This window comes from Mirounga leonina, unplaced genomic scaffold (assembly GCF_011800145.1).
Source record: "Mirounga leonina isolate KUSES-001 unplaced genomic scaffold, KU_Mleo_1.0 Mir_488, whole genome shotgun sequence".
NCBI lineage: Eukaryota > Metazoa > Chordata > Mammalia > Carnivora > Phocidae > Mirounga > Mirounga leonina.
In genome coordinates, this window is record NW_023270777.1 from 3,995,049 (window position 1) to 4,020,975 (window position 25,927).

The 25,927-nt window shown below is 48.6% G+C and overlaps 1 protein-coding gene across 2 annotated transcripts; it reads right to left on the reverse strand.

Moving 5' to 3' along the window:
- Positions 1–7,740: 7,740 nt before the first annotated feature.
- Positions 7,741–24,450, reverse strand: DHRS7C (dehydrogenase/reductase 7C). Of its 2 annotated transcripts, none has more exons than XM_034989597.1 (7): positions 24,308–24,450; positions 23,927–24,086; positions 15,228–15,340; positions 13,294–13,504; positions 11,576–11,668; positions 9,012–9,167; positions 7,741–8,001 (listed from the first exon to the last, which is right to left on the reverse strand). In XM_034989597.1, the coding sequence occupies exons 2-7, from the start codon at positions 24,078–24,080 to the stop codon at positions 7,793–7,795; spliced, it is 936 nt and encodes a 311-aa protein (XP_034845488.1). In that variant the 5' UTR covers positions 24,081–24,086; positions 24,308–24,450; the 3' UTR covers positions 7,741–7,792. The 2 variants fall into 2 exon arrangements, with proteins under 2 accessions (XP_034845488.1, XP_034845487.1); XM_034989596.1 differs by having other exon boundaries at positions 13,294–13,507.
- Positions 24,451–25,927: the final 1,477 nt, after the last annotated feature.

The window sequence follows — 25,927 nt, forward strand, 5'->3', positions numbered from 1 at the left end:
AGGGTCCAGGTCTTACTGTTTCCGCAGCAGATGGTCTCAACCACCAGGCCATGGCAGCCACCCTGTGCAGGTGGACAGAACCTCAGGCTTACAGCAGAGCTTGGCCCTCTGCTTGGCCTCATGTCATTTCAGACCATGGGAGTTCTCACCATCTTCCCTGTTCTTTGTCTAGGGAGCAGGCAGCTGGAGTCAGGTCTCAGAAAAGGGTGAGTGACATTCTAAATATATGACTTGCTACCCTTCCCACTGCTATTCTCTGTTCAGGGAAAAGAGGGAGAAAAGTTTTAAGCAAGGGCATCTGCAAGGGGACTGTAACTTTGTCCAAGATGGCCTTGGGATCATGAGCAGTCATAGAGGAAAACCCTAACTAGCATGCTTCTCCATAAATGACTGAGCAATAGTTTCTTCATTAAAAGAAATACTTTATTTCATTGGTTCTGGGCATGCCTGTTTTCACACTTCACCATCTCTGAAATTGGGATGTGTCTCACATTGATGGCATCTCAGCATTATGTCATAGCCCACTTGGCAGCTATATATTTTTTTCCTTAAGAATATATTTTTAAAAACCATAGTACTAATGAAATATAGTTGCTATGTCACGTGACAATTGGCTCAGATCACCTGTTGCTTACAAGAGTTATTCATCAGCTAGAACTTTGGGTTCACTCTTTAAAATTTAAGAATTATCATGCAGTAAAGTGAACTTTTACGGGGAACGTGTATGATCTCTGCATTTTAACCGTGCACAGGTTCACGTAATCACCACCACATTTAGGATGCAGAACAATCCAAATCACCCCCCCACCCCCCGCAAAATCTCTCTTGTGTTATCCCTTCATAGTCCTCCTTCTTTCTTCCCAAATGCCCCCCAACCCCTGGCAATCACTGATTTCTTCTCTATAATTGTATCTTTTTGAGAAGGTCCTATAAAGGGATTCATACAATACGCAACCTTTTGAGACTAGCTTTTTTTTCACTTAAAATGCCTTTGTGATTCGTGTAAGCTCCTGCCTACCGCATGTATCAATAGTTGGTTCTTTTTTTTCTGAATAGTGTTTCATTGTATGGATGAGCTACATTGTTAAGTCATTCACCTGTTGAAGAAAGTTGGATTGCTTCCATATTTAAGCAGTTATAAATAGAGCATCTATGAACATTTATGTACACGTGTCTGTATGAACATATGTTTGTTTCTGGAGGGCAAATCCCTAGGTGTGGGATCATTGGGTCTCATGGTATGTGCATGGTTTAGCTTTTAAGAGATTGCCAAACTGTTTTCCAAAGTGGCTGCACCATTTTGTACTCCCACCAGCAACGTATGAGAATTCTGGTTGCTCTGTGTCCTTGTCAGCACTTAAGGTTGTATATTTAAATTTAACCATTCTAACAGGTAAAAGAGTGGTATTTCTCTGTGATTTTAATTTGCATGACTAGGATGATGGATGACAATGAATAACTTTTCATGGACTTATTTGTCATCCATATATATTCTTTGATTCAGTATCTGTTCAAGTCTTTTGTCCACTTTTGGGATTGGTTGTTTTCCTATTGTTGAGTTTGAGGGTTCTTTATATATGCTGGATACAAATCCTTTGTGGGATACATAGTTTGCAAACATTTTAATGCAAACTGTAGCTTGTCTTTTCATTCTCTTAAACGTGTTATTCACAGGGCAAATGTTTTCATTTTGATGAAGTCCAACTTATTTTTTAAAAAATTAGAGTTTTTGCTCTTGGTCATGTCAAAAACCTTTTTTGCCTAACCCTAGGTCCCCCAGATTTTCTGTTTTCGTGAAACAAAAAGTTTTATAGTTTTACATTTTAATCTATGATTCATTTTGGATTAATCTTGTATAAGGTATGAGAATTTCGATTGAGATACCTTTTTTTTTTTTTTTGCATACAGAATTTGAATATTCCAGCAGCATTTGTTGAAAAGACTATCCTTTCTCCTTCGAGTTGCTTTTGCACCTCTGTCTTAATGGGCCATATTAAGTGCGTGTGTTTCTGGAATCTTTGCTCTGTTTTTACTTTTCAACAATACACACTGGGTCTTGATTACAGCAAGTGGCTCACTTTGGGTTTAAATTAATGTCATTCTACGAACGGGATTTGTCACATCCCGTGTAATGTGACATGTTGGCCTAGACTGGGTCTACGCAGTGGTAAGAATCAGAAGACTAAGGAAGCTTCAAAGAGGCGAGGGTGGGTGACCCCAAGACGTGGAATCCGGAGAAGGGAAGGGCTGGGGTATAAGACTGTAGTTCTCCATTATACTCTGAGTCAGTTACACTCTGACTTTTTATACTCTGTGTCTGTTTTACTTTCAAGTGTTCTATACCAATTTTTGTTATTTAAAAGGGAATGGAGACAAATGGGCAATATTAAACGGGCATTTTGGAGGTACTGGTAATGTTCTGCTTTTTGTTCTGGGTGCTGTTGAGCAGGTGTCTTCTTCTTGCACAAACCCACTGACCTGTCTGCTTAATCTCCGGGCACTTTTCTCCACGTGTATCACATACTTCAATCAAAGAGTTTACAAAAAATGTAGCTACCTCAGGGACTGGGATTGTGAGTTGAGAGATAAGATGTAGAATTTTACTTTTCACGTTATAGCCTTCTGTTATTTTTTTCTCTTTGTGTTTTGATGTATTACTTTATAAAATGATATTTATAGGGATTTTCAGCATGTCAACTACAAGGAGAGAAGGAAGTGGACCTTCATATATGCACATAGTGAAGACGCCCAAGATAAACCTCTAAGAGAAAAAACAAGCTGTGGAACAGTATGGTATAGTATGATGCTTAAAAAAAAAAAAAAAAAAGACTGGAGAGCCATCTACCCACTAACTTGGCTTTTTTTCTTCCTTACTTATGTATTTCCTTAATTGTATATGTAAGGGCCAGAATTCTGAGAGGTGGTGGGGATTCCATTTTCAATATTATACTTTTCTGCACGGGACTTTTCCAGAGTGAACATGTATCCATTTGATAATTATAAAAAGCAAAAAGAAATGGGCAAGTTAGTTATGAAATAATAAAATTAATGGACACACTGATGTAAGGCATTTTGGTCAATCTTAGGCAGTCATGTTCGTTGGGATCTCTTTGAGACCAAAGCCTGAGCCTTGTTTTATCTTTGCAGTGTCTGTAGCCTTTGGCACGTGGTAGGTTCTCACTGGACGCTATTTAAAATAAAACACATAAATAATAAAAGTACTCCTTAGGACTTATTCAAGTTAGTGTCATTGTTTTGTTTTGGCTCATTACTTTCAACTTTTCTTTAGGTCGGTCTTTTTCACTAATTCACTGTGATCGATTCTCCAGAATAAGACTTAACAAGACCCCAGAGCCAGGGAGGGGAAATCAGTCAGGTGTCAGAGGCCGTCTGTCCCCATCACTGGGTACCCTTGCCTACAATGCCCTTTCTCATCCTTATTTATGTGACCCCTGTATTTGACGTGTATGGCCCACGGGTAGCCTCCCACTTGCAGGATGCTGTAAGAACAGCTCTCTGATGTTGACGGTGTGGGGCTGAACACTTGTCATGAGTACCCCTTTACCTTCAGATAGTCAAGATGCTGTGAAATAAGCACTAGATTTGCCCCCATTTTATCAATGACATTAATGTTGCAAAAGCCATGTAACGTGTCCCCCATCACCCGACCCGTAAGCCGTGGAGGTGGACCCCTTCCGGACCTTTTTGTTTATATTATAGCTTTGCACATCTGTCCTCTTCTCCTGCCCTAGAATGGACACGTGGCCCAGGCCTGGGTAATCTGACACGTGGTGGTGATTTCAAGATGATCACATGGCCCTAGTAGGTGTCAGTACCTTAGTTTGAACTACTGGGAAAGAGGAATCTCTCTCTATTTAGGTTTTAAGCAGGTAGGGCGTGAGCCTGGAAATGTTGGTGTTCATCTTGTCCTGATGAAGGGGGGAATCTGTTGAGAGTGAAACCTACCCAGGAGAATATGTTGCTGAGAGATGAGGAAAAAAAAAAAACAAAAATGCAGAAACAAACAAACAAAAAGACTGAATCCTGGTGGCGTGGCGCCATTTGGTTGCCTGGATCTAGCCATGCCTGAAATAGGATTTCCAGTAACTTAGGTGAGTAGATGTTTGAGTTGAGTTTATGCCACAGGTAACCCCCAAAGTCATTACTGAATTCTCAAGGATTCAAATGGGAGATGGGGTGGTAACAAGTGTGAGAGGCCCAGGACAACCAGGGTGACCCACTCTGATTCCTATGTCTCCACCATCCCTTGAGGGATCCCAAGTCCAAGAAGACCATCTATTTTCAGGAAGGGTGACGGAGGGGGCTGGCAGCTGGCAGGGTCCTTCCTGGCTCAGGAGACCACATCGGCCTGGTTGCTGCTAGGCGGCTGACCTGGGGTCCATCCTCCTGCCCTGGACCTGGCCCATCATGCTGATTGGATGCTCCTCCTCCAGGGCACCAGCCTCTGTGTTTCTGACCCTCCATCCTCAGCCCTGCCCTCACAGCCAACTCCTCTGCTGATGACGCTTGCTTGGAATATTCTGGAGATGGACAGTTGAACCCTAGAGGGCTTTATCTTGGTGTCTGGAAACCCCACTAGCAACTTTGGAACAAGTAGGGCCCTCTGGTTAAGTGCTACTTGATTCTCTGATGACATACAGAGCTGCTAGTTCTTTGGGCTCAGTAGTAAGCATACCTAGAGGGTGCTCGTGTCTCCTTGAGAGATTGGCCCCATTTCTTCCAGTTCTTGACTGTCCCCAAGGGAGCCTCACAGATTTCTTCTGGGCATTGGCTATCAGTCAAGATCCAGGCTGGAAACAGATGTGCACTCAAGTGGGGTGTATTTGTTTTCTAGAGCTGCTGTAATAAATTGCCACAAACTCGGGGGCTTAAAACAACAGGAACGTATTGTGAGACAACACAGGGGGCCAGAAGTCCGCAGTCAAGGGGGTGGAAGGGTCGTGCTCCCTCTGAAACCCATAGGGGAGAGCTCTTCCCTCCTGGTCTCATCCGAGCTCCTGGTGGTTGCTGGCAATCCTTGGCATTCCTTGGCTTGTAGCTCTAGCAGTCCAGTCTCTGTTTTGGTCATCACGTGGCACTCTCCCTGTGTGTCTGTCTTCACACCGCTCTCATAAGGACGACTGTCACATTGAATTAGGGGTCTGACCTACTCCGGTCTGACCTCATGTTAACCAGTTACATCTGCAATGACCCTATTTTCAAGTAAGGTCGCATTTCAAAGGGACTAGGACTAGGGAGGAGCTAGGGGTCCTGCAGCATCACTCTGTGGTCTGGGATGGTCACTGGCCTCCGTGACTCTGACTCAGTCCAGTCCCCTAACCGTCCCCAAGCTGTCCCTGTTCTGCCCTGAGTATCTCACAGAGCACGGTCACACTGAATTTCCTCATCTGTGAAGTGGATTTGTCAGCCCTGCCAGCGACTCAAGTTTCCTGAAGTCCAAACAAGGTCCCAGAGGGGGATGCTCATTGGAAACTGGGACCTGCCCGGAATTTTGCAGGATTACACCTGGGCTGTGCGGGGAGTCAGTGGAGAGAAGGTGGATGTAAGAGCCACAGTGACATCTGGTGGCCACTCCACATATTGCATGACACTTCCCCCAACCCCCAACTTACTCAATTTCTCCCCCTCTGTTTCAGGAAGGGTAGTGGGTTTTCCTTTGCTAGGCGGTGAGATACCCCATCGCCAGAGGGCAGCAGACTCCGAGTGGACACAGGGACATCTGAAAGGCAATAGGGGCCAGCCAGCCGGAGGGAAACCAAAGTACAGGGACAGGAAATTCAACTTCAGGGCATTTGGGGTGCTGGCCAGTCAGTCCTGCTGAGGCTGCGTCCTCTTGCAGGGCCTTGACCTCCTCATCTGCGGGGCAGCCAGTGGGCAGGGGGACATCGGAACAGACACGGGATCACAGACACAGGAGGTCCTTCTTCCTGCCTTGTTCTGCATATGGCTTCTCCGGGGGAGTCCCAGGGTCGGAGTTCTAAACCGCCCCCCTTTGGAGTCCTCATGGCTCCCGGGCTTCCTGCCCCGAAGGCGCATCTCTCTCTGTGCCCACCAACCAGGTTTCCGGTTTCCTGCAGCTGTTTTTCTCGCTGGTTCTGGCCCGAGCACTGCTATAGCTCCTGATCCTCCAGCAACAGGAATAAAAACCCCCAAAGACAGAAGGCTGACTCCCAGCCTGCCCTACCTGCTGCTCAGCTGACCCTCCTAAATTCTGGCGCCACATCCTGACCATCAGCCTTATCCTGGGGTGGGCTCAGATCCACAGTGATCACATGACCCTGGGCATTTCGCTGCTTAGATTTGGGTTTGTACACGTGCCTATGTGTTCAGTATATATGTCAACTTTGTAAACGGCTTAGGTCCGGCAGGGGGACATTTGAACCCTCTTTCATTTATAAATATTGGAAAAGTTTGAGTCAGCAGTTACGATATTAGTGCAAAAAAAATGCCATATGCTTTTCCAAAATCCCAAGAATCATGAACTGTTTTGTGTAAGAAAAGAAAAACTGTTTTGTGTCAGAGAGATGCCCACCAATAACCAGAATGCCGGTTTTGAGTGAGTTTCGCTTTGAGAATGCATCAAAAGGCTGGCGTGAGGTAGATAACCCCCCAGGGCACCTTAGCATCAACTGAGGAATGTTTTAAAAACAGCTGTGCTGGGGCCCTCCTCGGACCCACTAATTCCAGGCAAGAAGCGGATTCTGCCGCGTGCAGCCAACGTGGGAGCCTCTAGCCACGTGCAGCTGTTTCAATTCACATTCCTGCAAATGAGATAAAATTCAGAATTCAGCCTCGCTGGCACACAGGCCACATTTCCAGAGGTCAACAACCACCTGTGGCTCATGGCCACCACCTTGGACAATGCAGATGATCGAGTATCTCCACCGTTCCAGAAAGTTCTGTTTGGCAGGGCTGCCCTGGAGGGTTGCCAAGTCCTGCTTCTGATGGAGGCTGACACGGGCAGGTCAGTCTTGTATAAACTGGAGGTGGCTTTCTAAGTTCCTGAGCGGGCTCATGGGCACAGTGTGTGCGTGCATGCATGCGTGTGTGTGCGTGGGCACGTGTATGCATGCGTGTGTGTGCATGTGTATGCATGCGCGTGTGCATGTGTATGCATGCATGCGTGTGCGTGCATGTGTATGCATGTATATGCGTGTGCGTGCGTGCATGTGTATGCATGCATGTGCGCTGCATGTGTATGCATGCATGTGCGTGTGTGCGTGCATGTATATGCATGCGTGTGCGTGCGTGCATGTATATGCATGCGTGTGCGTGCGTGCATGTGTATGCATGCATGTGTGCGTGTGCATGTGTATGCATGCATGTGTGTGCATGTGTGTATGCATGTGCGTGCGTGCATGCATCTGTGTGCATGCGTGTGCGTGCGTACATGCACGTGTGCGGTGCATGTGTATGCATGCGTGTGTGTGCGTGCATGTGTATGCATGCATGCGTGTGCACATGCATGCGTGCATGCATGTCTATATGGGGGTTGGATCCATTATGGTTCCTCTTTTTCTGCTCGGTGTCGCCCTACGGAGTTGGGAAGCTTCTGGAAGTGTGCCTTGGGAATGTCAAGTAGTAGAGACCCAGAGACCCTGCAGAGACTGGGCTGGCATCCGGGCCATCCTTACTGGGGTGGAGAACACATAGGCAGGTATAGGTTAGGGACATGGCTCGAGTTGGGCCCCCATGTTGAGAGGACAGAGGACCAGCACCTTGCCAGGAAAGCCTTTATTCCCATCGAGGTGACCCATCTGGCCTCCAGCAGTTAGCCCTCCTCTGGGACATTGAGTTTCTCCTTCACCCCACAGGCCACCACAGCAAAAAAGAACTCTGGGAAGAAGGTGCGGATGTACATGGCGGCCTTGGGGATGGGGTTGGCCATGAAGACCTCTTGTTTCTTCCTTCTCACGGTGCGCATCACCTCCTCGGCCACGTCCACAGGGTGCACCCCGTAGGTCAGCTTCCTGAAAAAGACTGAACAGCCCCAGGAGGGGCAGGGGTTACAGCCTCTGGGCGCCCAAGGAGGGGGAAAGGGGAGGGGGCCGGGCCTGGAGTCGTGGGCTCCCAGCCAGCTCTGCCCTCCAGTGGCCGTGACGCCCTGGGGGGCACTCTTCACCCCCTGAGCCTCAGCTTTTTCATCCGTAAAGTGGGCATATAGTTTTCTGCCCTATTCATTTCACAGGGTGGTTGTGAGCCTTTGCAGGGAGGAGAAAGAGCTGAAGGAAGAAGGTGCCCGATAAATTAAGGAGCCGTTGTTTATAGCTGTTGGGAAGCTGAGCTTGTCAAGAGCCTCCTGGAACCACCTGCCCACATCTTGGTTCATCTGGCTTCCCTAGCGGAGACAGAGCCTCGGGCAGGGTGAAGCAGCTCCCTGTTCAGAGCATTCTAGAAGAGCAGTAATTAGACTCCATTTACAGAGCGCTCGCTGTGTGCTGGTTGCTGTCGTAAAGCCTCTCTGAGCTGGAACCTTCCGTCTTCCCAATGCCTGGGCAAGACTGGTACCACCATCATTCCTCACTTTCTAAGGGGAAACTGAGGCACGGAGATGAAGGGACTTGCCCGTGTTCGAACACTGAGTGTACAACAGAGGCAAGCTCCAAGTGTAGGCAGTCCCGTGCCAGACTCTCAGCCTCGACTCTGTGCGGCCTCCCAGGGAAGGGCGGGGGAGGGTAGGAAGGTCTTGAAAACCAAATCTGGTCATTCCACAGAAGAAACTGAGGCCCAGAGACAGGCAGTCACCTGGCCAAGGTCACAGAGCCTATGAGTGACAGAGCCTAGCTCGGGCCTTGGTCTGCCGGTTGCAGGTTAAGATTCTCTCTACCTGGTGCCTCGGAACTGAAGTTTGGGGGGACTGCTGTTAGCCAGGTGCGGGGTCCCCACCAACCCCCTAGTCTCGGGCTTCAGGAACACACCCCCAGGCCCGGTGACACCAGGCTGGCCCCCTCCCAGGCCCCTGTACCTCCGGCCTCCCTCAGAACGCTCACATTTCCAGATGGAGGCCTCCCAGTTTCCTTGGCCTGGATCAATGTGGTAGGACCGGATGAAAGTGGGGCTCACGGTGCTGACGACAACATCGTATTCCTCTACTTCGGCTCGGAGGCAGTCGAAGAAGCCCAGGGCCGCGTGCTTAGAGGCAGCATCTGGAAGAGAAACCAACCGGGGGTAGGTGTGGGGCGGGGTGGGGGGGGTACCAGCTGGTGGCCCCGGAGAGCCCGGAGCAGGTCTCCCCTCCCACTTCCCAGCCCTTTTCCTCCGAGGTCCTGTCCAACCCAGCTACTCACAGAATTCACTCCAAACGGATGAGGCCATGGGTTGGGTAAATAAGAACGTTTCCAGGAATTTCAACAAGAGTAGAGTGGACATTCCTTAAAGCCTTGGGGGCTTAGAGCCACATCTGGGGTATGATGAATCTCAGCTTCCCATTTCGGGGGTGAAATGGAGGCTGAATGAGGCGGGGGTGGGGGTACTGTGGTCCCTGCCTCCACACCGATAACGGCCGGCAGACCCAGCCCCCTCCGAGGCAGTCCTAGTGAGGAGTGGGATGCGTGCTCCCCAGACGGCCCTCGTAAGCTACCTGACCCTCACCGTGCAGGGTTAGGAACACAGGTGCGAGGGGCCCAGGGGCCTCTCCCAAAAGACAAGGACAGTGACAAGACAGCTTCTCGGAGCTGCTGTGAGGATCCAGCAAGGTGGGACCATCCCGCCGTGCCCGGCCTGGGGAAACCCTTGGAGGAGTGGTCACTGGTTTTCAGCAGGGCCCCAAGCAGTAATGCATACAGAGGGCAACAGGGGCAGTCAGGGAGAGAAGGGAAGGTGGGTCTCGTGGTGCTAGATCTTCTATTGCTCGGGAAGCTGGAAAGCTTGATTTTTACTGAAATGTCCTCGTACTTAAATAGTGAAATACTGAACAATTCCGCCCCTCACTCCAACGCCTGGGCTTTTGCCCACAGCACTGACTCCCCGACACCAGCTGGGTGTCCTACCACTTCATTCTGGCACGGTCTACCTGAAGATGAAGTCAGAGCCCGCAGGTTAAGGGCTCAGTCCCAGGACTGCCCCTTGTCCCCGCTCAGTTCAGGCCAATCACAAGTCCCCCTTGTCCTCTGTGCTTCTGACTGAGCCGCTGGAGATCGGAGGTTCCAATGACCCCTTCCCTGAGATCGACTAATCTGTTGGAACAGTTCACAGAACTCGGAGAAAGGTTTTACTTAGTGGGTCATCAGTTTCTTACAAAAGGACAGAACTCAGGAACAGCCGACCGGAAGAGATGCAGGGGGTGGGGGGATGCGGTGTGGGGGAGGGGCTCAGAGGTCCCATGTCCTCTCCAGGCACCCCCCTCTCCCCGATTCTCCACGTGTTCATCCTAGAAGCTCTCCGAAGCCCGTCCTTTCGGGATTTTATGAAGACTCTATTATAGGCATGACTGATTAAATCATGGGCTTTGGGTGACAGAACTCAATCTCCAGCCCCTCTCTGCTCCTCAGAGGCTGGGGTGGGACTAGAACATCCCACCCCCTAATGACATGGTTAGCTCCTCTGGCAAGCAGCCCCCCTCCTTAGGTGACGGCCAAAATCGCCTCACTGATGTAACAAAAGACACTTCGATCACTCTCATCACTTAGGAAATTCAAGGGTTTTAAGAGCTCTGTGCCAGAAATGGGACAAAGACCAAATATATATTTCTTATAAACCACTATATGACAATACTAATTAGGGAATTAAAAAGAAGTTGGGAGCGGGGGCGCCTGGGTGGCTCAGTCGGTTGACCATCCGACTCTTGGTTCCGGCTCAGGTCATGGTCTTGGGGTCGTGGGATTGAGCCCCGCATTGGGCTCCATGCTCAGTGGGGAATCTGTTTGGGATTCTCCCTCTCCCTCTGCCCCTCCCCCCAGCCCTGCTCACACTCGCTCGCTCTCTCTAAAAAAAGGAAAAGAAATGTATAAGCTTTGCACCCTGCCCTCCCACAAAGTACCTCATGGTTCCCCAGCTGGGTCCCAAGAATATCTATGGAGAAGTCTCTCTCCTCTCTGGACTTTTTTAAAGGACTCCTGCCCCTGGGACTTCTTTCTACCTCTCCTGCAATTCTGCGTCTTTCATTCTCCCCTTCCTCCGTCCTCCGAAGCTTCCGTCCCTCTACCGTTGCATGATGTTCACCCATCTCCTCTTTCTGGGTTGCAGCCTTTCCTGTCCTTCAAGGACATCTTTATGGAGGTAGGGCATTTGCGCCGGGGCTGTGCGCTCAGGCCAAGAGGCACTGATGGGGTTCAGCCAGGGCCGGCCCTGACCACCTGTGGGGACGTGAGCCTCTGGCGGAGAGGGACCCCTGGTCACCTGCATATGCCGCAGGTGCTCAGAAAGGGACCCCTGGTCACCTGCATATGCCGCAGGTGCTCAGAAATGGGAACTGAAGGGATGAAAGTAAAACCAATAGACCGTTTCACCTCTGGACGTCCCCTCCCTTATAACCACGTACTTAGTGCTAGACACGACATCCCTTGTCTTATAAGATTATAACCTAAGACGAAATGTTTCTGTCGGGGCAACTTACAAGCTGTGCGGAATGGGATTCCAAGCTTCCCTTGGATGTTATTCACTAACACAATCTGGCCTGTCCTCCGGGAGATCATGTCGGGAAGCAGGGCTGAAAGGCACAGGACAAGGAGTCGCGGTTACAGGTGGGAGACCCCTCCCCCAGACCTGCTTCCTCGCCCAGGGCCCTTCTACCTCCCTGGCGATTGGATTACTGCAGGACACAGGTGGGCAGGAGCGTGGACATCACTGATCCCATGTTTCCTAAGAGTGGGCTAGGCTCAGCTGGTCATTTCTGGGTGGTTTTCAGTGACCCGCCCATGTGCGGAAAGGTCACAGGTCATCCCATTTCAGTCCACCGCAATTCTACTGTGTCTCGAACACCTCTCTTGCAGGTGGGAATCTTTTAGCAAAGAGAGGAAAGGCCTCAGCCTTGCGCCGTGGGAGAACCCGCTACTTCGTTCTGTTTTCAGAGTTCTTCTACTTATTGAGAGGGAAGGGGGCTTTTTTAATTTATGGTGATACGACAAAGGTTCCCCCTTCAAATGAACTCATTTGAAAATGCAGAAATTTAGAGAGTGAGATAAATCACAGTGCAGGTGGAATGGGGATATGGCAAAAAATCAAAAGACTATTTTCAGAATGGCATTGACATTGAGCCCTGGGGTGTTACAGATGGGCAAACTGAGGCCCAGAGCTAGTGACTAGACTCAGGTCTCTTAGCAAGTTAGAGGCCCAACCAAGAAGATGACCCGGCCCTGCCTTCCCCCCCTCCACTCCCTGCATCCTTCACTTTGATGTCAATGAACCCGGAACTCTCAGAGGCTGCCCAGCACCTGTCACCGGCTGCCTGGCCTGCACGGTGTGTCCACAGGGACCGGACTGGGGGAAACCATTATCTCTGGGGGATCATTTCAGAAGCTCTGGAAAGTCATCTTTCGGCTTCAGATAACTTTCCCTTCCTCTGTCCTGGTGCCCCAAACCCCATTATCATGGAGACTGTAGCCGTAAAGAAGGCAGCTCTAAGATTATACTTCTTGAACCCCACGTTCAAAGCTCAGAAATTCTCCATGCATGTATCTTCCCTGTTGGGGTTCTGCCTTGATAAACTTTGCGGGTGGGGGGTGCTTGGTTCTATTCCATGTCATCTGCAGCCCCAACCCCCTAGGCTCCAGAGCTGCATTTGAACTTGGCAGTGAAATATCTCCACAGAGCAGCCATTTTACGCTTGAAAGGGACTCTGCCCTCCCTGTTTCGGCAAAGGGATTGACAGTACGCTGGGTCTCTTTTAGCCTGGGGGGTAAACCCTTTTCTTCTTTATTTCTGAGGGCAGAATCTCTACCCTTGACCAACTGACATGGGTAGGAACAGATCAAGGGTAAGGTCGATATATCAAAATATATGTGAAGCATGAAGACAATGGTCCAGAGACGTGGGATTGGGGTGGGGGGAGCCATGGACATGAGTGAGAAGAGGGGATAAAGAGCAGGGCTTGGGTGGGGAGGGGGATTTCCCAGAGAGGGAGGTTGGAATATACTAGTAAGATACTTTCAAAATCCCTTTTCTTTTATCAACATTTATAGCCAGAATGCTGAAAGCTTTCACCAAATAAGTAGGGATTTTTCTGAGGGGGGCTGGAGACTCCAACCAGAATTGGAAGACCGTCTGACTATGTAACAGAGCCTTCTCTAGCAGCCAGTGGCCCAGAAATCTATGGGAAGGCCAAACTCACGAGACCTTTGGTCAGTGTGATGGGCCCGAAGTAATTGGCGTCCATGATCTTCTTGTCGAGCTCCAGAGAAATCTTATGGGCAGGCCCCTTGATCTTCATGCTGGCATTGTTGATGAGGATGTCCACACAGCCATAACAGTCCAGGACCTCTTTGGCCACATCCTGGACACAGCTGATGTCCGAGAGGTCCAAGAGGACCAGTTTTGGGGTGAATGTCTGCTGAACCAACGAGAGAGTCAAGGCATGTGTGGGAAGACGTCCCTCTTGCAGACTCTGGGGGCCCCTGAGCTGAGAACCAACCGTTTTGAAATTCAGAGCTTATGGAATGACTGCAAAATAAAAATGAAGAGGAAAGAGCGGAGATGGCTCTGGGAGGAAGGAAGCTGTTGGAGAATCCATTCGTGGGTACCATGGTTATACCACCAGTAATCCAAATGTGCAAAAATGCAGTAAAGTCTGAACTGTTGGCCAAAGGGGCCAGAACTGATAAAGCCAAATGAATATCACCCTTCATAGAGGAGGCCGAGCATGGATTCCAATGGAGACGCCATTACAATATTTATGAGTTCCTTTTTGCAAATGGCTTTCCAAACTGGCTTAAGAGTCATCATTGTGCCCTGTAGCCACATTTTGTTTTTGACCCAAATCGTACACTCCATGCAGTATTTTTGGAGCATGATCTACATGCCAGGCATTGTGTTCAGCCCTAGACACTCAACTGCCATTGAGACTCTCATGGTCTAGAGCAGGGAACAGGTTGGAAAACTGAGGATACCATGTGACAAATGCAATCCCAGCGTTTGACAAACATTAGTCCCAACAAGGTTCCCTGGTCAAATTTGTTTGGGAAACACGGACTATTACATGTCCTTCTTGGGGATACACAATGCACATTAGCATATCAAAGGCTCTGAAAAGTCCTGCAGTAAAGGAACGCACCAGACAAGCTTGGCTTTACTCAGTATGTCCCACTCAATTGACCTCAGAACCTCGTTTTAACTCAATGCCTGTTAACATCCCCCAAAACAGAACTTGAATGCTGTGTTGTCCCATTTGTTCATCTCCTCAAATACCGGACTTTGCTGTGAATTATTTTTGGCTATCTCCGAAAAGCAATTCAACATCGAGGCCAAATTGAACCAAACCGTGAAGACAGCTCTGAAGGTAATTCTCTAAACAATGCTCCAGAAACACTTTGAAACCTGCAGTCTCCCGGAAAGTGCTCACTTCCCAGTGGCTTCGTGGAAAGTGACTTCACTTCCCCGACTTCTTGGAAGGAAATATCACTTGAGGTATTATTTTATTTTAAAGATTTTATTTTTAAGTAATCTCTACACCCAACATGGGGATCAAACTCACGAGCCCGAGATCAAGAGTCGCATGCTCCACCAACTGACCCAGCCAGGCGCCCCTGATATATTATTTTTAAAAATCAGCCGTGGGCGCCTGGGTGGCTCAGATAGTTAAGCGTCTGCCTTCAGCTCAGGTCATGATCCCAGGGTCCTGGGATCGAGTCCCGCATCCGGTTCCCTGTTCAGTGGGGAGCCTGCTTCTCCCTCTGCCTCTCTCTCTCTCTGTCTCTTATGAATAAATAAATAAAATCTTAAAAAAAAAATCAGCCGTAAGCGTTTATAATCATGCCCATACCTGTGCCTTGCTAAAGCTTCTGGATCATCTTTGACTCTGACTTAAATACAATAGGGGGTGGGGAGGGTGAGTTGCCAGAGAGCAAGTTCTTGGCATGGAGAATGTTCCAGATGAGCCAGCCCTTGTGCCTGGCAGACAGGCCTGGGTCAAGATTAGGAAGGACACTGCCTCCCATTCCCACAAAGCAATCACCAAATTTCACCCACCTGGTCCATGAGCTGCTAACGCTGAGCAGTCAGTGAAGGCTAAGGGTGCCCAGAACCTCCCCAAGCCGATTGCCAGAAGGCCTTACCTTGCTGGGGTCAGCCACGCTGATGAGGGCGTCATACAGGATCTCTAGCCTCTCCCAGTTCTTGCCACACAGCACCAGCCTTGCCCCACCAGTGTGGAATACCCGAGCACACTCTGTGGGGGAAGAAGGAAAGAGGGCGGGGCGCACTGTGTGGATGAAGCCATGGTCGATGGGCCTCTCTCATAGGAATTCAAGATTTCAAAGAATTCCAAAGTCCTAAAGCCATGAGTCCTAGGTCATTTCATTCAACCTCCTCCCAGGACTGAAAGTTTTTTTTGTCATTTCCAGCCTCCGCGTGGTTACCTCCTGTGAAGGGGAGCTCAGAGTGAAGACAGCCCTTCCTTCCTGGGATGGTTCTGATCATTAGGATATTCTTCCTTAAGCTGGACAGAAGGATGACTTTGTCTACTAGCCCTCCAGGATCAAAGCCCTCGATATATCTTAATCTAAAGATACTGGAAACAACCATCGTGGGTTTTTTTTCAGACATAATGCCGCCAGGTTCCTGCACATTTTCTCTGGGGATAGATACTCCAGCCAGGATTCTTTTTTTTTTTTTTTAAAGATTTTATTTATTTATTTGTGAGAGAGAGAATGAGAGAGAGAGAGCACATGAGAGGGGGGAGGGTCAGAGGGAGAAGCAGACTCCCTGCGGAGCAGGGAGCCCGATGCGGGACTCGATCCAGGGACTCCGGGATCATGACCTGAGCCGAAGGCAGTCGCTTAACCAACTGAGCCACCCAGGCGCCCAAGCCAGGATTCTTTTTATTTAAAAAGTAAACCTGCCTTGTGTCTAGTTAATTTTATTCTGAACGCATTCCTGACTCACCCAACATAGGTCTTTCTCAACTGGGCAAGGACTGGTAGACACAAAGTATTTATGGGGGCACCTGATGGGCTCAGTCAGCTGAGCGTGCAACTCTTGATCTCAGGGATGTGAGTTCCAGCCCCCACGTTGGGCATAGAGATTACTTAAAAAAATAGATACCCAGTATTCTTGTGTAGCAATAATACTGATATTTAAGAACAATAAAAGCTAATATATTTTGAGTGTTTACTTGTTCTAGGGGCTCTTGAAAGAGAGTTACATATATTAGCTCATTTAATGCCCATGGGAACCACATGAGGTGGTGTCTTGGGTGGGGTTCCCAGAAGCAGATTCAGAGATAGGGACTCAAGCAATCAAGATTTGAGGGTGTGCTCTTCAGAGAAAATCCATGAGGGGGTAAGATCTCAGGTAAAGTCTAGCCTCTGTTGGATCCAAGGAAGGCTCTGGGGTGTAAACCCAGCTGCAGAGGTGTCCCACCTGGAGGCAAGAGGACCAGCCTTTTATATGCTTGGGTCTACGGACTGTGTGCTGTCTTCCTCCGGGTCTGGGGGCCAAGGGTGTGTAACTCCCAGGGGAGGCAATGTCCGCTGGCAGAGGGCAGGTCTGTGAGCCATGCAGCCGACATTCACAGCACCTGTGGAACAGATAAACTGGTCTCGTACAGGGACCTGGGAAGGGCACCACCAATACCTACTAGGTGCTCAGGACCTATGACCGCCTATTTTATGCCAACCAGCAGTGGGCCTGACTGAGCCAGGATGCCAAAGGATAGCTGGGCAGCCCTGGGTGCCCACTGGAGCCTGGATATCCTGAATGCAATGGCTCAAAGTGATCTTATGGTTGTGTGCGAGTGGAAAGAAGGGGTCCGGCCACGGTGTGATCAGAGGGCATCGTGGGCAGGGGGATTGTTGTATTGGAGAACAGCTGTGGTGCTGGACCATGCAGGCTCAGCCAGATTGGAGCAGGGGTGGAGGATGGATGGAAGGTTCCAGTGAGGTCTAGAAGCAGGTGTACTGCGTGTGACTGAGAGCAGGGAGGAGGGAGGATGTGAGCAGTGCTGCTGACTGAGGGAAACCTGAATCAAGAAATAACTGTGCTAATGTTGCCTTGAGTTGAGGCCACAGGGAAGGGATGATTTCTCTGAATGTAAGTGCTTTACTGAGAAGGAGGCTGTCCATGACCATTCGGGATGGCGGAATTCAATGAAGATGTCGATCCATCTCCAAGTGAATTTGATGCAGTAAATCAAGATTCCAACATGTCTTGGAAAGGGATGACAAGATCCTAAACTTTACTTGGGATATTTGACAAGCCCTGTTTGGAATAACAAATGCACAAGAAAAGCAAAGCACAGTTTGATGAACAACAATAGGAATTGACCTACTCTATCAGTTATTAAAATAGATGATAAAGCTACAGAAATTAAAGCAGCCTGTTCGTGGCTCAAGTATGGATAGAAATACTGAATAAAAATAGAGCCAAGAATTCATAAGAATTTAGTATACCGTAAAGTTAGCATGATGAATCAGTGGGTAAAGAACACACTATTGAAAAAGCAGTATTTGAAAAATAAAATAAAATAAAATAAAATAAAATAAAATAAAATAAATGGTATTTGAACTCCTAGCTAACTACTGGGGAGAATGCGATACACTAAAATGTATTAAATAGTTAAATGTTAACACAGAGCCATAAAAGAACTAGAAGAAAGGAGAAATTAATATATAACCTTGCTTTGGGGAAAGATCTTGTAAGCCTGACCCCAAAGGAAGAAATCATAACAGAAATGATTTATAGATTTTTTTATCCTCAAAAAAAAAACCTTTCTGAGAGCAGAAAACAGAAATGAAAATTAAGACCAAGATAAACTGAGGAAACCTATTTATTTTTATTTTTTTTAAGATTTTATTTATTTATTTCAGAAAGCAAGCAAGAGAATGAACAGGGGGAGGGGTGGAGGGAGAGAGAATCCCAAGCAGACTCCCCACTGAGTGCAGAGCTGGATGCAGGGCTTAATCTCACGACCCTGAGATCATGAGCTGAATCGAAATCAAGAGTTGGACGCTTAACTGACTGAGCCACCCAGGCGCCCCGAGAAAGCCTATTTAAAATACATATGTCAGAAAAGGGCAAATTTATTTGAGCTACAAAGAACTGTTATAAATCAATAAGAAAACCAGATAAAGACCCTAATGAAGGAATTGGCTAGCAAGATGGGTAAGCAATTCATAAGAGAAGCACAAAGAGCTAATGTACAAAAAATAGTTCAGTGCCAAGAATAAAGACATGCAGTTTGAAACACGACACTAATTTTAATCTATCAGATAATCAAAAACAAAATTGGGGATAGTCACACATTCCCTGTTGGTGGAGTGTAAATTGCCACAATCTTTTGGAAGAAAAATTGGACCAAATCCTTAAAACTAACTGTAGACTTGGACCTGGTTATTTCATTTATGGGCATTTATTCTAAGGAGAAAATTAAGAAGGTCTGCGTGGACATAGTTACGATGTTTATCTCGGTACTATTACAACAGTAAAGAGTTGGAAATGGTGGTAAATGTCCAATATCACAGGAGCTTGGTCGATAAATGATGATATTTATCGAATATTCTGAAGCCTTTAAAACTGATGTTTCCCTGCCATGCACTTGACTCTGTGTGTGTATAATTGGATGTTAAATTGTGCATTCGCATGTGTAACGGGGTTTTAAACGGAAAGTTTGACCAGAGCGCCGAGATCAAACAGATATAAAATTCTGAAGTTAGTTGTGAACCCAAGATGCACATTTTCAAAGGAAATCACTAAAACCCTGTTTTATGGAGTTCAGTACCCCTTGCCCCCCAAAATAGGACACAAATTGGACAAGGAAGAGGAGAGAGAGAGTGGACTTTGATGGAGGAATTGGGGAGGGGACTGCGATGTGTTTTGCCCTTTATCTCTGTCCCAGGTTGCAAGGAGCCACACCAGGACCATCTGAACAGCAAGCTCTCAGTTCCCTGCAAAGCAGGGGCGGGGGGGGGGGGTCTGAGTTCCACCTGCAAAATCTAATGTGAGAAGGGGGGCCACCAAGTATGTGCAGAGCAGAGGAGAGGAGGGGCGGGCTGCCGCAGGGGATTGGTCTACACCCCAAAGGCCCTGCCCCACAAGCACGGTGGACCAGACCTAAGCCCTGAGTTGCTCGGGAGCTATTTTGAATTCTGCCCAAGGTTCCATTAGCAGGGCAGTGGTGTTAGCTAATTAGAACCAACCCCAAAGGCTTAGCTGTTTTTGCAGGTGCTGACCAGCGGGAACTCAAGGTCCCAGGAAGAGGCAGAGGGGACCACAGAGCTGGCTAAAACCAGAGGAGTCCGGATTTCAAGGGCAACTAGATAAAAGGTGTGGGACCTTGCTCATGGTAATGTTGAAATCTCCACCCGTGGGCGGGGCTTGTTCCCAATTAGCATAACGTGGGGTGTAGGTCCAGGCCTGATTTTACACCAGGCGGGTGCCCCTAAGACCCCCTCCTCTGCATGTGCTGATACCGACATGGTGTATGCGTTCATGGGGCTGGTCAATGAATGCACACTGTGCTTTTTGCTCTGGGAGACAATGCTTTGGGAGCTAGCCCCAGTGATCTCCTTGCTTATGGCAAGTAATAAACTCTCTTTTCTTGATATCAACTCTGGTCAGGTCTTATTAAAACAGAGGGCCCCCAGGGGCGCCTGGGTGGCTCAGTCGGTTAAGTGACTGCCTTCGGCTCAGGTCATGATCCTGGAGTCCCAGGATCAAGTCCCGCATCAGGCTCCCTACTCAGCGGGGGGTCTGCTTCTCCCTCTGACCCTCCCCCCTCTCATGTGCTCTCTCTCTCTCTCTCAAATAAATAAATAAAATCTTTAAAAAACAAAAAATCATAATCAGTGGGGCACCTGGGTGGCTCAGTTGGTTAAGCGACTGCCTTCGGCTCAGGTCATGATCCTGGAGTCCCGGGATTCAGTCCCGCATCGGGGCCCCTGCTCAGCAGGGAGTCTGCTTCTCCCTCTGACCCTCCCCCCTCTCATGCTCTCTCTATCTCATTCTCTCTCTCAAATAAATAAATAAAATCTTTAAAAACAAAACAAAACAAAACAAAACAAAACAGAGGGCCCCGGAGAAGCACCTGCCCTAACACCAGAGGCCGGGTGAGGATTGAGCAACTGGAGTGTCCATGCCTTGCAGAAAGGGTGGGCGGATATTCCCAGGGTGGACCTCGGAAGGACCCACAGAAGGGGCCACAGAGAAAAAGCCAGACTTGGTTTTAAACAGGTGGTGCCAGGCCACTCCCATGATAGTGTCAGCCAGGTAAGGATTCCTCCTGCTCTCTTTCTGTCCTCTTCCTGCCCCTCCAGCCCCAGAGGGGTCAGGAAGAGCAGCGGGCTGGGCGGCCACTTGCCCTGGGTGAGTGGGTGGAAGGGGGCGTTTACTTCAATGAAAATCCACATATTTTCTCACGTATTGGACTGGGTATCCCAATTTCTGAATCGATGGATGGATGGTAGGTTAGGGGACCTATCATGCTCAAAGGGTTTTGTATAATCAAATAGTGATCAGAAGTGATCATGACTTATGAGACTATCAGATTGCTTTTAAAAAATCAAGACGCAGAGGAAGGGTTTTCTCTGCTGCCTGAATTTGAGAGTGGGGTGGGAGGGCTGTGTAGCTACCAGCCCCCCCCCACACTCCTGTGAGCCCAGAATACCGTGCCCATCAGACCATAAATGCAAACTACACTTATAAGCATCATAAAGGAGCAAAAGGAGACAGGATGAAGTATTCCCGAGTGGGTGGGGTTCTAGGTGTGTTTCCTGTTCTTTTTACCTGAAAATCCTTTTTAATATATTGTATTTTATAACAGAATTCACCAAAAGAGACTTCATCCGGAGGCCAAAAGCCCAGCCTTCCCTCCCTTCTGCCATAACTCTGCGTAGCAGCCACTCGGGGTGTGGGGTGCGGGGTGCGGGAGCCTGGAGCCCGGTGGTGTGACCACTGCTGGGGGACAGTAAGCCTGAAGGCACCCTCCCAAATATGTCATTTCTGCTAAAGCAGGCCCTGGTAGACTCCTGTGCTCTGGTTTGCTTCTTGGTCAGCTCAGCTCATGACCACAGCTCAGTTTATCCCGTGTCGGGAAGGTTGGCACCAAGCTTTCTCTTTTTCGAGCAGCCAACACAAGCTGAGCCCTTTTCCTTGCCTCGCTGGGGCCACCTCCAGATTTCAGGGAGATGACAAGGCAAAAGGACGGCTGGGGGTGGGGGGGCCATCGTGAAAGGCCGTTGATTGAGAGGCAAGCAGCTCAACTTCAGAAACACTTCAAGTTCAAGCGCACTCTTTCGAGAGTCCCTCTTGCTGCAGACACAGTGGGTACAAAGTGACCCGATTCCCGATGTGGCTGAGCTGTGTGGGCTTGGGCAAGGGTCCGATGTCCTCGTACTGCTTCCTTGCAACTCTCCAGCACTACCCGCCAGGTGCGCGCAGGTTCCAGGGAATGGGGGGTGTGCTGTGGGATCGGTGTCGTAGGTGCTGTGACCCTCACTTTTTCTCTTGCCTCAGACCTCAGGAACGGAGCCGCACGAACACGTAATCGCTGTGGTCAGCCGCACGATCTTGGGGAGGCGTTTATTTAAGGCCACACACGCCCAGCTTCTCGGGTTACGTCTAAATATTTGGACTTACTTTTTCCCTGCTTTGCATTTCTCTCCGGGGTAGGTCCATAAGACACGTGAGTCACGACACAGACTGGACCGCATTCCTCTGAAGATGCTGTGTTGCCCCTGGGGTGTATTTCCCGGGCACTCGATTTGTACAGTGCGTCACCTTAACCGAATGAGACTTCAAAGATAAAGAGGCTACTAAAACAAATACACGTCTCCCAACAGTAGATAGAATGGCACTAACTAGTAACAGAAAATCGGGAGCATACAGGGTTGAACAGTCTTCTCAACCGGCGGGATCTGATCGACACTTTGTGGGACATTTGACCCAAAGGCAGCAGGATGCACACCTTTCCGGGCACCTGCGGATCGTTCACCGAGACAGGCCATATCCTCAATAAATTTAAAAGAATTGAAATCGTAGAGAATGTGTTCTCTGGTCATATTGGAATCTGGCCAGAAATTGACAAAACAAATATACAACCACATACTTAGCCATGTGAGTGTCTTTCCCTCAGAAGATGGTGGCTTTTAAAGGCATTTATTCAATAATTTTTTTTTTTTTTGAGTGCTTACTCTATGCCAGGCTCCGAGCTAGGTGGTGGGACACCAGGATGAACAAAACACAGACTCCACCACGAGGGAGCTTGTGTCTGGTGGACCAACTGAGAAACACACGTGTCCCACACGATGTGAGGCGTGTGTTAATGAATGAACGAATAGATGGAAAGCACAGGGAGGGGAGGAGCCATGGGACCCCAAAAGCCAGTTCTGTGGGGACCATCCAAGAAGGAGCAAGGTGGCAGGGAAGGCTTCACGAGGAAGGCGTCTCATGTTGGCAGCTGGTCTGATGCTCTATGGACAGGTACTGTTTGAAGAGCAGGTCTCCCCAAAGACTGACTCTGAGTGTGTCCAGGTGAGTGTCTCCCCCTGGGCAAACCTTCTTCCCTATTGTCCCGTATCTGGTCTGGTTGACAAATGCATGCGCCCTTCTGCATGGCTTGTGCATGCAGAAGTTGGAGTTTGTACCCTTCCTTGCTTTTGAGCACTGAGTCTAAGGATGCAGGATGTCCTCCTTGGGAATTGCTTCTGGGACCCATGGCGGGCCACACGGAGAACCCAGTTTATCTGCCTCGTGCTTTACTTTTTTTATGTCACATGGTGAGCCTGAGTTAACCACCCACTGAAATTGAACCCGCCTTCAAAGCATGTGGATTGGCTCCCGTTGGGATACCCAAGGGAACGAAGTTCTTAGAGAATTCCCAGACAGAGGTTGCAAACGTTCTCATGATGGGGCTCTTTGGAAGGGGCGATGCTCATCTCAATACACAGCACCTGATGGACTCAGTGGATGCTTGTTGAGCGACCTAATGAACGTTTGGCCATGTGAGTTCGATGTTCGGTTAAAAATAACAAAAACAACAGGAACAAGTACACCCAGTGGTAGGAGTGATAGGGTCAGAATCTTACAAACCTAAGGACATTGACTACCCTCATGTCACAGATGCTACCAGCATAAAGCCCCTGAAACTATCCAATTCAGGGGTCACAAACATACATGCCTTCAAGTCCAGGAGGTAAATGGTTGAGCTAATTAGCCTGAGTGTGATGCGCTAGGGCTGAGTGGGGTGTATGACACTCTAGAACACACATGTTCTGCCTAAATGTGTTCATCATCATTATTACCATTATGAACACTTGAGTGGTTCTACATGCTTCCCATCCATTCATTCATTCATTCATTCATTCCCCAACAACACCATGAGGTAGAGACGACTAGTATCTTCACTTTCCTAGACGGGAAATGCAAAGCAGACCTGTGCAGTCACCAGCTAGTAAGTGATGGGGCCCGGAACTCAACCCAGCGCCCAAGTCTGGGCTCCTCGTTGGCATGCTGCCCCAGCTGAGGACTTTGCATTTCAAAATCTCCAGAACCCCATGAAGGCAAAAACAAATCACATCTGCAGACCTGTTTTGGCCCCGAGGTTGTGAGTTTGCAAGGCCGGTCATCCCAATCCCCTCATTTCTCGGACATGGGAGCTGCAGTCCCCAAAAGGGAAGACACTTGCTGGTTAATGAGGGACACTGGGAGAGGACACAGCGTCCATCGCCCTCCCACCTAGCAGGTTGGCCACACGCCGTCCTGCCACCTCTCGTCCCTCAGGTCGGGAGTGGGCACGGGGTAGGGGGCGAGGCTGGCTTACCCTTGCCCAGTCCTGAGATGGCATCGGTGATCACCACCACTTTGTTTTGCACCGCTGACTTTGACCACAGGCGGGACACCTCTTGGTAGATGAAGAGCAGGCCACTGATTCCCAGGAGTAGCAGAGGCAACATGAGCACGGCTGTGACTCCCATCTTGTTCTGGGGGAAACGGAGGGGAAAGGACTTGGCTTCGCAAAGAGACTCCGATGAGGACATCGGGCACAGGGGGAGGCCCCAGGCTACAGGGTGCGTTCACCGGGCACCCGTGTGTCCTCTCCAGGGAGCCAGGTTCTGTGCAAGCTCCCGGAGGGCCGCCTCTGGGCTAAACACCCAGTAAGCATGCTAATCCCCAAATGTTCAGTGAATAGGAAATTACTCACGGTGTGTCCAAAACCAAACGGAATTCGGGGCCTGCCCTCCCGGAGGTTAATTACAAATTTAATTAAAATGGGTCGGCATTTTTGGAAGGAAATCCATGTGTTAAGGCCCCTTGCTTAGGTCCTAATGACTATTTATAGCTCTCAGTGCACTGAAGGGCTTTTCAAGATAAATATAGTGTCTATTCTGATATTCAGGGACACATGCTGGTCGGGTCTGATTTCAGAGTTCTTGCCAGGACTTTTAAAGCCCTCTGACATGCCTGACTATTGGAGGTTTCCTTTGCAGTTCAGGACTGGACATTAGAGATCAGGACCTGGGATTGTCAACGCAAACATCTCCGCCCTCCGTTCCTATAACCCTTGTATCAGGAAGCTTCCAGGTAGCTCAGACCAGTGTGGCTTTGAGCCATCTGGCCTTCCCTTTCTGGTTGGGGACCAAAAGCATAGAAAAATTGTTAAGCAGAATGGAGCCTGTTGCAGAATGAACCACTGGGAAGTGTGACATGAGCAGAGTTTGGGGGTATTTCTCTTTACTTAAACTATTTCACTTCCCTGGGTCTTAGCTTCCTCGTCTGTAAAATGGGCATAGCAATCTCATCTTGCAGGGCTCTTGGGAGGACAGACTAAGATACTGTGTATTAACCCAACATAGACTCAGCTCACAAGAGGATAACTGTTGTCCTCCTGAATGATTAAGAACACTAAGAATTTAGGGCGCCTGGTTGGCTCCATCAGTGGAGCATGCAACTCTTGATCTTAGGGTTGTGGGTTCAAGCCCCAAGCTGGGCACAGAGATTACTTACAAATAAAATATTAAAAAAAAAAGAATACTAAGAATTTATCCCAAATGCTAAATTTTTCAGTTACATAAGGGAATGCGGTAGGATTAGAAATGAAGACACATGAGAAGCTAAAAATCTGTTCAAGTGTTCAAACGGCCAGAAATAGGAAGACAAATCAGTCCTACTTTGTGTTGGGCTGAGCAGGAAGAAGGGTGAGGGGCAGTGCCCTGGGGTGGGAGTGAGGAAATAGCATTTCTTCCTTAGAAGTTAGGATGTCCAGGGACATTAAAGAAAACCCAACTTTTTATGGGTATAGAATATACATATAGAAATGTGCATATCTGATAAGTAGAGCTTCCGTAAACTGAATACATCCCAGATCAAGAAACAGAGCGTTGTCAACCTGCTCCCCAGCATGTCCCTTTCGAGCCCTTGAGGAGAGACTACTTTCTAGCTCTTAAAAGCATGTATTAGTTTTACCCGTGATTTTTAAACTTTTTTTAAAAAAAATAGATTCATAAAGTTGTTACTGTTTTGCTGACCATTATGTTTGTAAGATTCATCCATATTGTTGTGTGAGCCTGGAGATCACTCATTTCCATTGTGTGGACATAACTCACATTTTTTAAATAGATTTATTTATTTATTTGGGAGAGAGAGAGAGAGAAAGGGGGGGGCAGAGGGAGAGGGAGAGAGAATCCCAAGCAGACTCTGAGCTGAGTGCAGAGCTGATGCGGGGTTGCATCCCTGGACCCCGAGATCATGACCTGAGCCAAAACCAAGAGTCGGACACTTAACTGACTGCGCCACCTAGGTGCCCTGATACCGCACATTTTTA

Excerpts from the sequence above, each read along its gene's own strand:
- DHRS7C (XM_034989596.1), bottom strand. The coding sequence starts at position 24,080 with ATGGGAGTCACAGCCGTGCTCATGTTGCCTCTGCTACTCCTGGGAATC. Across the intron at positions 15,341-23,926 it reads CATCTCAGGACTGGGCAAGG|AGTGTGCTCGGGTATTCCAC; the intron begins GTAAGCCAGCCT and ends CTTCCCCCACAG. Across the intron at positions 8,002-9,011 it reads GGAGGCCTCCATCTGGAAAT|TCTTTTTCAGGAAGCTGACC; the intron begins GTGAGCGTTCTG and ends GGGGCTGTTCAG.